Consider the following 12,011-nt stretch of genomic DNA (forward strand, 5'->3'; position numbering starts at 1 on the left):
CAGAACTGAATTCCAGCACCTCTGTAGCATTGTTTATTCTGAACAGTTTCGATTTTACTTGGTCAATATTGAAATCATCACAATGAACCAAGAGGATTAGAAAGACATATTCACCCCAATTTGGAGGCTGTATGTTCGCCTAAACAGGCAAATCCATGTGCAAATCCCCATCTAAATAAGGAATTGTGTGAACGGCACACATGGAGTTCCTCTGGATAATCCAGTTGATGGGGCTACAGAATGGATCCCTTTTTAAAAGCAGCAAGAGCTGTTGAGCAGTTGTGGGTTTCCCTCCCTAGCACTGCTGCAAACAACAGAAAGGATGTTTGGGTGTGCCTACTCCCATCTTCTTCCATCTCTTCTAAACCTGGGTTTGCTTAGCTACTCCCACAGATCCTTGGAGGAATTCCAGTCCTTGCATACTGTCTCTCCTCTTGCACATGCTCCATACCAGCCTCCAGAGTCCAGCAGGGACATGCCTCCGCTGCCATAACAACTGACTCATGTATCATGGGTCATTGCTTCACTGGCTCTTCTTTCACCAGAGCCACTGTTTGCTAAATTGCTCCCATTGGCCCTGCACACAAGCACTAATCAAGCCCATTGGCCATCCAGGACAGGAAGTATGGCCTGAATTATACTTTCTACTGACCATCCTTTGAATTATCCTTTCTACTGCCTTACTATCATTTGAAGAGGGCTCTGTGCATATAGCCCCAGATGCCATAAGCATGCACAGTTGGATCTGGATATCTGTCATTTATCCAGGGCACTCAGCAATAAATGGGATTTACTAGTAAATGTCATCACTGAACACATTATTTGGTTGAATTTGGAAATTATCCCATCTGGCTTAATAAATGTCAACATTTACTGGGAGTACAAGTACTTTTCTAGTTACTAGTAGTAAATGACAGAATGTTCTGACATTTCCCCCTCTCCTTGTAAATGCTATGATTTGCCAATAAATGCTAGCTTTTGTCAACCTTTGGACATTCACTACAATAGATATCATAAACATGTGTAATATAATATGGAAGGTTATTTCCTTTGATTCCAAATACTGCAGTGCACATGAAGTACATGCCCAGTTCTGCACACTTATGATTCACTCTACTAATAAAGCTATGTTGTAATTGAGTAGAAAGATAAATTATATAGTTTTGCAATTGAAGTCTCACACTCAAAAACTGGGGGCAAAATGTCACTATTTTACCAAACATATGGAAATATGGACAGTTCCTAGTAAGAAAGGCCATTTGGAGCCTTAGGAGAAACAGTGGATCCATTTTGAGATTAAACATGTTTTCTTCTTTAAAAGGAAACTGTTATGGCCAGTTAAAACACACACACTTTCAGTGTAAGTCAGGGCAGAACAAGCTGTTGCAAAGTAAATGAATGCAATGTACCAGGCAGGGCAGAGCCTTTAGTTGCAGTGGGAACAGAGTTTAGGTAGTGGTCCTTGGGGTTAGGATAGGTGTTACAAATGCAAATGTCCCTATTGGAGGCTATATTATTCAAAGACTCCTCCACTTGACTTATTTAGACCAGTCACATCCAAAGCGTTATGGTGAATGCTGAAGCATGTGGCCAGTTCACATGGGAAAAGGGAGTCCAAGCACCCTGGTCCTAAACCATTCAGTATTGTATTATGTACTGTATATGTGTGTTTGTGTATATATATGTGTACACAGGTAATATGCAACTTATGCACATTTAACTTGCACACATTCAGCTTTATTTATGCTGGTCGTCTGGAAAAAATGACTTTGGCAATCCCACCTGCCATTGAACCCAATGCGGTTTTTCACTATAGTATATGTATTTTTGGCTTTGCATGCTAACTCCCCGTGGAGGAAAATAATGACCCAATACTTTAAATTGTGCCTGGAAATGTACCAATGCACTGGTTAATATGCAGTTTATTTCCTTAGCCTACCTATCTGTATTCTGCTCTTCAGTGTATGCATTTCCAGAGCAGCCTACAAAACACTTTGGGGCGGGGGGCTGAAGTGAATGGTCATGTTAAATGCCCTATTCTCATATATACACATGCTTTTCACTAGAACATATATTAATTTATGAGAACAGCAACCCTTCAGAAACAAAAAAGACTGTTTCCTCAAAGACAATAGACCTCTGTGTTCAGGAGTCCACAGCAGACACTAAAACCTGGACAATTTTTAAACTATTGGGATTGCTCTGCTCCAAGTGAGAATACATCTATTGAGAAAGAGCAGGTGCTAAAGCAAGCCTGTTCCAAAGGTACAGGTGCACCGGAAAACATCTGGTTATAGCAGGCTAAATCCCACAACATGATGATGTAACTGTTGCATTTGGTAATTCTATAAAGGTAACCTGATTCCTCTACCCGCTTCTCTACCAAAATAAAATGAACGAGACTGTAAACTGTCCATTTACTTTGCCAGCTACAATGCAGATTTACTTTCCAAAAAAGTAGGTCTGATTGATTTCGGCAATTGTTCTGGAGCAGGTATACTATTAGCCTCTTGTCTATTCTGTTCTCTTGGCCTATATAAAAAAAACAAAGGCAGTGAGCAAGCTTACATCAGTGCCATGGTGAATCTTGAACTACAAACCTTCTGGGAGCTGGAGTTTATCCATTCTTCCTGCCTCAGAAATGGACACCCTAGCTCCTAAGCAGCTTAATCCTTAAATATTGTTTTAAAAGAAAGAGATAAGAGCAGCCAGAATTGTTTTGCATTAAATGGAGATATGCCATCAGCTGTAATGCTCTATCATTCAGGGGGGATTGCTCTATCAATTCATCTCCAGTAAAACCCCGTATACCATGCAATGAATTAATTAGCATTGCAGCAAGTTAATTTAAAACTGAAAATGTCAATTAGTATTGGAGAAGGAAAACTCTGATGCTAAACCTCCACTGACTTGCAGCTATACTCATTCATGAGAACGGCTTCAGGGTTAAACCCCAATGAACAAGCCATACCTGCTGCCTCGTGGGACATCTTCAGAAGGATAAAAGGCTAAGGAGTAAACCTGAGTGGAGTCCCTAAGATAGTGTCTTGTAAGCCTCCTTCTGGCAACTCCTGTAGCCAAGCTGGTATTAAACGTATTGCTGTGCTTTCCTTTGGACCACATCAGCAAGGCCAAGAGGGGGGTCTTGTCATCTGGGCAGCCCAGGGCCTCCACATCCACTGCCCAGGCTTGGCCCCAGAGATGTCCCTTCGGTGCTGCTAAAACAGCAAGAACAATGTGGAAGGCAGCAGTTATGAGTTACCGGTCTCTGCAGTCACAGTAGGTGCTGTAATTCTCCAGAGGTATGACTTCACCCCTGGAGGCACACTCCATTCTCTCTTGAGAGAGATGAATGCCAACAACAATTAGTATTGGACTGAAACTGTGCACTACTTCGGTGTAAAGCCTTGAATCTGGGCCCATAACCTTGATGTCAGAACTGGGGGATGAAAAGTCAGGTGGCTCAGCCCTAGCTGGAGCGTCTCCCCTCTCAGCCTTGCCGCTGCAGAGATCCATCAGTCATCCTCCCCGAATTGCGTCTGTGACTCAAGCTGCAGAGCAGGCTTGAGCACACATTACTTAGCAGTGTAAACTGCACAACAGATGAGGCTTGAGGGTGGACACGATACTAAGCTACGCATTTATTATACATAAATCAGGGCAAAGAAAACATGGCCTCTCTCCTTGTCATTCTACTCAGAGTGGGGGGGGGAAGCAACACAGAGCGGAAGTTTCACTCACGCCAGCAATCTGTGCTGGAATGTAAACAGACATGTGACATGTAGCAATCCACATATCTGCAGCAAAGGGTGGAATGGAATTCCCAACAGATTTCACCACTCTGCACCTTGCACCACTTGTCTCCCCTGTGAATGGTCACTGAACTTTTCTGTTGTTGTATAGCTTTCCCTTTCTAGCAGCAAGCCTGCAAGCCTATGTGTCCTTGCTCTGCTAAGATTCCTGTAACTGACCTTGGCTTAGCTCTCTTTACGCCATTCCCTCAAACTAGCTACCTTGGCCTGATTTTCTTGCTCTGGAAGATCCAGTGAAGTTGTTGCCTACTCCTTAGAGGGTTCTGATCCTGCATTGAAATACGGGACTCTCCAAAGTGTGATAGCTGTAGGCTTGGGCTTCTGGGAATATAGGTGGCTAGGTAAGTGATACTGAAGTCTGAATTAATTGCTATTCCAAAATGGGCAAGATCCTGCCAGGCTTTTAATTACAACAGTCTATGAAATAGTCTGTAACAATGAAATCCACTGTCAAATAGTCAATAATGCTACATTACTCTAGTTGACTAATTTGACATTTCCTTTATGTATTGGTAATGGTTGCTGAAACAAGTAGCATGTGTAGACAGCCTAAACAAGAGCCCCAGTACATATTGGTCTGATGTTGCTCTGGGCTGACTGTTAGCGTTGCTATTGAACTAGGTGCTGGTAGGGGAGACAAGCTACTCCCTGGCTGCTCTGCTCCCATAGTTGAGCGCCCCCCCCCCCGGGTTGGGTGGAATGATCAATAGGAAGGCTCTTATATCCATTACTTCTATTTATTTTGTAATTTTTCCCTGAGCACTTTAACACAAAATGCTTTCAGGGCAGCCCAGGAGAATTAAAAATAATATCTGGCTATCTAGCTTTCAAACATTCCTTCTGTGCACAGACTCATGTTTCTCTGCTTTGGGTCCTGTTTGGATATCTAATATTAAAGTGCAATTAGTAGTGTATCCTCTGTAGGGCTTGCCTCAATATATTTTCTGCTGCCGAGTTGCTGTGGTGATGACATACTTGGTTATACAGCCCCTTTGCAAGAACCACATAGTGGTCCTATTTCAAACCATATTGTTTGAAATGAACTAAAACTACCACCAGTACCAAATATCACGAATGGTGCTATCATCTGAATTGACATTTACCATGGTGAACATAACTGTAAGATACTAAACCTGTGACTCACATTGGACTATTTTATCACAAAGTTGTAGGAGGAATAATTGCACTACAAATTTCTATGTTATACCAGATTTGCTATCATGATTTGCTATCATGAGAACTGTCTCGGACCCCTAGTTCCCCTCCCAGACCCCAGGGTGCCCTAGAGGTATGATATATTCAGGCATTCAGTCCATGTGGTGAGGAATTTCAGAAAGGAAGAGCTGGACCATGCCTGCAAACTCAATCTCTCCCCATTCTCATGTTGGGGGAACATATGGGCTCCCCTTATGATGTGGAACATAAGGGAGTGTGAAGATCCTATATGCATGGAAGATACTGCTTCTATAGATGCCCCCCCCCAACCCGATGGGTGGTAGGAGTGGGTGGCATGTCTCTCTCCCCCTCCTGCACACATTTGGACTTATACAGCAAAAATTCCTCAACAGGTCTATGGAATAGTTATAAAGCTCATTTTAAGGTTGTGGTATAAGCTAGTTTAATATTCATATAACATCACCAACATGCACTAGATGTAGTATAGAATGATCATGCAGAATCTATGAGACACAAAATCAACTAACCTACTTGCAACGTGCAAAGCTGTTCTTGTTCATCAAATCATCTTAAAGGAAGAATAGGTTGCAATGGAATGCTGAGACAAAGGTCAGTAGATTACTAAGGCTGAAATCACATATATTGGGAATAAGGCACGTCCTATTGTAAACTGTGTTTTCTTCCAAGTCAGGCTATAGGCTTACTGTATGTGCCTCAAACAGATTTCTACAGTTTCTTGCTTCTCGGTTTCTGAAAGAAGCCATCTTCATTTGTTTTATGTTGCAATGTTCTACACTTATCATGTTCCCTGTAACAGGCAGTTAGTATCTGGCTGCTGCTAATCCCCTGCTGTACTCACAGTAAAGTTTGAATTACTAGCATGAATTACTAGCATAATTCATGAGGCATGCATCTGAAGCAGTGACAAGCCATGGTTCCTGCAACAGGTAGATGGACCTCGAGAGCAAAGGGGGAAACACTTGTCAGGTGAGTAAACAGGAAAATGTAATTTGTACTTGTCAAGGAATAATCCCAGGAGAGTCAACCACTGATGTATGCAAACTAAAAACAAGAGTATTTAATCTTATTAGGCAGTTTGATTGAACATCTTGTGTCTTTTTCCCTAGCCTAACATAGTAGTCATAAACAGTCTTTACAACATCTGCCTGGTAAGGGTCTTAAGCAAGATCTTGAGTAGCCTCTTCAAATGAACAAGTTATAAGAGATCCTCTTACAACCCAATTTCTAACACTTGACCCCCTAACATGCTGTTATGAGTACTAGAAGAAACTAAAATTGATTAGGTTGGCGGCTCCTGGAAGGAATATCTATCCCTGTACATTTCATTGAAAACTGATGATGTGTGCACATTACTGGCTTAAAACACAGTGAGGTCATTCTTTTTCTCAATTCAGATCAAAACTGGTTTGGGGAAAACTGCATCAAAACACCGTGTTTCCGAAGAAACAGCAGAATTGATATGGATTGCAGCCAACGTTGTGTGCATCACTTCCCAAACCATACCACATGGAAGTACTGTACAGTATCCTACTATGAATCTTCAGTACATTGTTGCAAAGCAGGAGTAGTTGCATGGGTGTAGGCAGGGGGGCAGGAGGGGGCAACTGCCCCCCCTAGAAGCAAAAGGCTGAGGGGCGCAGGCGTGGCAGCCCCAGGCTTCCGCTCCCAGCGCGAAGCTCCAGAGGCGTGCGGGGAGCGTAAGCGGAGGAGCGCTAAGCAGGAGCGGGGAACGTAAGCAGAGGAGGCAGCCACAGGCTCGCGTTCCCCGCGCACCTCTGGAGCTTCGCGCCGGGAGCAGGAGCCTGGGGCCGCCTCCTCGGAGGACCTGGGAGGCACGGAGGAGGCAGCCACAGGCTCACATTCCCCGCGCGCCTCTAGAGCTTTGCGCCGGGAGCGGGAGCCTGGGGCCACCTCCTCGGGGGACCTGGGAGGCGGAGGAGGCAGCCACAAGCTCGCGCTCCCCGCGCGCCTCTGGAGCTTCGCGCCGGGAGCGGGAGCCTGGGGCCTCCTTGGAAGAGCTGGGCGGCGCAGACAATGTAGCGCCGCCCACATTCACATTCCTGTTTCTCTCATTGCAATCTAACGGACATTAATGCCTAGCTAGTAGGATGAAGTTTTCTCCATGAAGGGGTGGGGTGGTACGTGCTGAATTTCTGCCTACATCCAGCCGTTAAAGATAACTCGCTCTGCTTTGCAAACAACATTTTAACCTTACTATTGACTATGAATTGAATCACTACAACAGAGCTGACATATATTGGGATAAATATTATGAGCCATGGCCATTTCTAAAACATTTGTTGGAAGGAAGAGGAGCGTGTGGTGCTCAGGGGCACTGTGATGTGCTGGGTGAGGCTGCAGCCACTTGAAGCAAAGCCCATACCACCCTGAGAAAATGAAGACAGTGGGTGTCTGTAGTCTTACCCAGCACTTTACTGATCAGGGCTGGACTGCGTACTGACAGTTAGTCTAGTAAAATAGCACTCGTTTCCACTTTGCTCAAGGAGTGTCCGATTCCTTATATTCTACCTTGATCACCAAGACCCCCTTATGGGGGATTTCTGGCAGTTCTCCAAGTCCCTGAGATTTGGCGGGCCATCACTAGGGACCAAGGCTTTAGTGTGGCAGACCCTACCTTATGGAACTCCTTATTTGCATTCAGTGGGAACCATTCCTCCTTTTATTCACATGCCTCTTGATGACTTTCTTGCTCAGACAGGCCCTTGTAACATGAATTTCTTTTTAATCCAATCACTATTTGATATTTCAAATAATGTTTTAATGTTGTTTTATGTATCTTTGTTTTTGTTTTAAAATATTGTATAACAGCTTACGTTTTTTAATGAAAGTGCTCTTTATAAATTTGTAAATAAAAATCTTTTTTAAAAAGGCAGGTAGGGATGTTCATTTCTGCTGTTACCACTGCCACTATTTGATAAGCTTATGTGAGCATGAAGTGGCATTAGGACTTGCACTGAGGGTGGGGACTGGAGGTCATCTTGTGCAGGGTGATGGCATTGATCTACACAGTCTGTTGAGAATTGAATTTTCAACTTGCTTCTATTCTTTCTTTTATTTGAAAACTCTACTAAATATATATTCTTTTGTAATATGAACTGAAATAACTGCATTGCAAACTTTTGTTTCATAGATACTTCTAGCAAAAGCGTACTTTGGCAATTCTCCCCTGCTGACCTTCCATAACTTAACTGAGGATATTGATTAGGAGGAGGATCTTGTATCCTTGATTGTAGCTGGCTGGAACTGATAACTACTCCACAGCATGTCAGGTGTTTGTTGTGATCAACTGTCCAATACTGGTAAAATAATGTAGAAAACTGCAGTCACAAGTGACGTACCTTATTTTTGTCACTGTCAGTTGTTTAATTGTTGTAACCTTAGGGTAAAAGGTGGGTAATAATTTACTACCATGTTTTCCCGAAAATAAGACACTTTCTTATATTTATTTTTCCTCAAGAAGACACACTATGGCTTATTTTCAGGGGGATGTCTTATTTTTATTAGGCGTCCAGCCTCGCCTCTTCCTTGGCGCCCTCCAGACATATCATTATGTCTTATTTTCGGGGTATGGCTTATATTGCACAAATGCTTAGAAATCCTGCTACGGCTTATTTGATGGGTATGTCTTATTTTCGGGGAAAGAGGGTATTATTAGTGGTAGTAGAATGTGTTGGTTTAAGAAATGGATTAGTAAACATCCTTCTTAGAGAGGAATGAGTATGTGTGGACAGAATGTTGTATTAGCCTCCAAACTACACTTTCCCACCACAGTGTCTGTTAATGAACAGCTGCTACACATCAGAAAATATTCTGGGACATGTTCTTAGGTGTGGACTCACTTCACATTTCACACGTATCACCATGAAAATACACCCCACCCCCAGAAGTCTGAATGTTCCCCTTCTGTCAGTACACTGCAAGGAAAATTAGTAGTGCATGCATAAGTTATGTTTCATGGAGCTCACTGAGAAGATTCTAAGGACCCCCTTCTGCCTTCAAGTGTCCCTTGGAATGCTGTTTGAAAACTATTGGCAACTCCTACAGCTGTGGGGGAAAAAGATTAACGGTTCTGGTCACTGGGGGACGAGTAAAATACTAGCACTTTGGGTACAAAATTGTGGGCAGCTGAATGTCTGTAATTTGCGTTGATCAACTGATTTGTTTTATTTCTACACCACTAAATGTTATGGTGATATCGTGGTAGATTGGTGTGCGCGTGTGCAAAATCCTACCCAGACCCTGCGATCATCATCTGAGCCCCTTCTTTGTGTGCCTCCTCCACAAGAGGACTGGAGTGTGGCAACGCATGAATTGGCCTTTTCTGCAATGGTTCTCCATTTTTGGAATCCTCTCCCCAGGAAGGCTCACCTACATATACTTTAGGTGCCAGGCGAAAACCTTTTTCTTCCCCCAGGCGTTTGGCTATTCAAACATTCTATGGCCTTTTAAAAATTGTTTGTGGGAGGGATGGGGGTCGTTGTTTTGTGTTTTATTCTGGCTTTTATTATGTAATTTGCGTTTTTATCTTGTATTTTTATGCTGTGAGCCTTCTTTTTATAGATGCTGGAAGCCGCCCAGAGTGGCTGGAGAAACCCAGTCAGATGGGCAGTGTATAATTATTATTATTATTAATCTCTGAGATCCACAGATGAAGGGCGGTATACAAACGTAATAATTAGAAGAGCAGCAAACAGCAACCCGATTTATGTGGTTCGCGAAGCTGACAAGGATCGCGAACTTCTAGGTCCGCCCATCTCGTAAGTGCTACAGGAAGGAGGCCCGCCCTTTGGCGCAAGGGCTTCTGGGGTTTGTAGTCCGCAGGGAGGAGACCCGCCCTTCTGTTTAACGGCTTTCCACACAGTGCATTACCAGCCCGACTCCCGCTCGCCCGCCGCTTGCAGTACCAAACGGCTGTACCTCCTTGCCTCTTTCCTATACTATCCGCTCAGGGGTTACCGGCGCTTTGCTTCTCCCCTCCTCCTCTTCGTTCTCGCGGGTTCGGAAACCTGAGCGAGGAAAAAACAGCCGCGAGCTAAGGAACCTGAAGAGAAGAATCTGAGGGGCGAGAGTAGGCGTGGCCAGCGCGCGCTCCCTCCCCCCTCTCTCTCTCCCGTATGCAAATGAGCGGGCGTGCCGCGTCGGGCGCCCTCCCGCTCGCGCGGGCTCCCTCCCTCCCGTATGCAAATGAGCGGGCGTGAGGTCAGAGGCAGACGGGAAAGGGAAGAGGCAGAATGGCCGCCGCGGCTCCCGCTCCTGGCGCCTCGCAGTGCCGGAGCCCCCGCTGCACGGCGGAGCGCAGGGGAGTCCGCCGCGAACTCGACTCCTGGCGGCACCGGCTCATGCACTGTGTGGGTAAGAAAGGCGGAGGGGAAGGGGCTGAGGGGTGTGTGTGTGGCGTGTGCGGGGCGGGGGGTCGGCCGGCGGAGAGCCACCGCCGCCGCCTCCACCGTGAGGGAAGCGCCGCGAGGGAAGCACGGCCAGCGCCGAGTGCCGGCCACCAACTCCCCCTCAGGGAAGGGCCTGGAGGGGCGGGGTGGGGCGACGAACGCGGGCGACACTTGCCCGCCGATTTAGGCTCCGCCGCCGCCACAGCCGCGCTGAGGAGGGTGGATGAGCGGCGTCTCCTTTTGTCCCGGGTTCCCTCCTCGAGAGGGTCCGTCCCTGTGCGCGCCCGCCCCTTTAAGAGGGGAAGCCGCTCGTGCGTTGACGGTTGGGATTTGAAGTTTCCCCCTCCCTCCCTCGCTCGCTCGCGCTGGCCTGCGCCTGCCTCCCTCCCTCCCTCCCGGGGTTGTCATAACAACGGCAGTTCTCGCTCCTTTCTCCTCCTCCTCCTCCTCTCCCCCATCCCCGGCTATCCTGTGTCCAGGGCGGCTTATAGGGTCGGGTCGGACACCGTTCTTTTCTCTCTCTCCCCGCTCTTCTTCCTTTGGAAAACTTTTCGACAGCTCCGTTGGCTGCAAAGACCACGTATTAGCTGTGGATTTGGTCGTTGAGTGTGTGCATGCGTGCACACGTGTGGGGAGTAAGAGAGATTTTCGTGTAGCATGGGTTGGTGGCGCGACTCTTGATTTCTCGCTCCTTAGGTTTGCTTTTTCCTGCAGACCTTTATCCAGCGGTGTACTCCTGGTGTTGGCCTTATCCCATTTGGGTGGAACTGTTAACCGTAGTAGAACATAAGATGAGCAGATCGTACCCAAGGGGAAGTTGTACAAGCACTATCAAAATATGCAGCTCCCGTTTCTTGCAGGGACATTTCCAAGTAGGTCGTGCCCCATGTTGGAGATGGGGATGGAGGAAGGAAATGGCATTAGATTTTTATACAGTAGTTCCAATAGCAAAGTGACTTGGGTTGTTCCTTCCTCTGCCTAGTGCTCCTACTTGAAGATCTTTAGATATGATTGTTGAACTATCTCTAGATAGCATTTGTGTTCAGAACTGTGTCTTCCAGTCATAGGCTTTCAAGAAGGCATTTTCTCTCTGACAGTGTGGGGCATCTAGGGGGGCATCATTTAAATTTACATGAAGCACATTGTCTTGCAATTATCAGTTGAATCTCTTGAAGTCAGTAGTATGCTGGCTTCTGTTCATTATGTGCCTAAGAATAAAATGAAAGTGGTTTGGAGCAGTGTTAGAAACCCAAGATAAATAAGCTAGGTGCAAAATGGCTCCTTAAACCAAAGTTACAGTCGCCAAAACAATGTCTGGTTGCCATTTTCGTGCAAGATGCTCTAAAGACTTTATTTGTCAAATGATGAACTGACTGATTGATTCTCAGTTAAACATCTGGCTAGTTCAGATGATAACCTTGAGCTAGGTTAAGAGCTTTGAGAGCTTAAGAAAAATCACAGTCCACATATTTGTTGTTGTTTAGTCGTGTCCGACTCTTCGTGACCCCATGGACCATAGCACGCCAGTCCACATATACCGTATATTGGCCTATTTCAACCTCTTATTCTTAATGTCGACTGCTCCTGCTCAGGC

At 45.5% G+C, this 12,011-nt stretch overlaps 1 protein-coding gene across 4 annotated transcripts in view; it reads left to right on the top strand.

Moving 5' to 3' along the window:
* The first annotated feature begins 10,176 nt into the window (after positions 1-10,176).
* LCORL (ligand dependent nuclear receptor corepressor like) overlaps positions 10,177-12,011 on the top strand; it is a 64,739-nt gene continuing 62,904 nt past the window's right edge. The window contains exon 1 of one of the 4 annotated variants that reach the window (XM_035111649.2): positions 10,177-10,382. In XM_035111649.2, coding sequence (XP_034967540.2) covers positions 10,262-10,382 — 121 coding nt within the window. In that variant the 5' untranslated portion in view covers positions 10,177-10,261. The remainder of the gene's footprint in view (positions 10,383-12,011) is intronic. The other 3 variants (XM_035111647.2, XM_035111650.2, XM_035111648.2) reach the window with 3 other exon arrangements.

The sequence above is a fragment of the Zootoca vivipara genome, chromosome 9 (genome assembly GCF_963506605.1).
Source record: "Zootoca vivipara chromosome 9, rZooViv1.1, whole genome shotgun sequence".
Taxonomy (NCBI): Eukaryota; Metazoa; Chordata; class Lepidosauria; order Squamata; family Lacertidae; genus Zootoca; species Zootoca vivipara.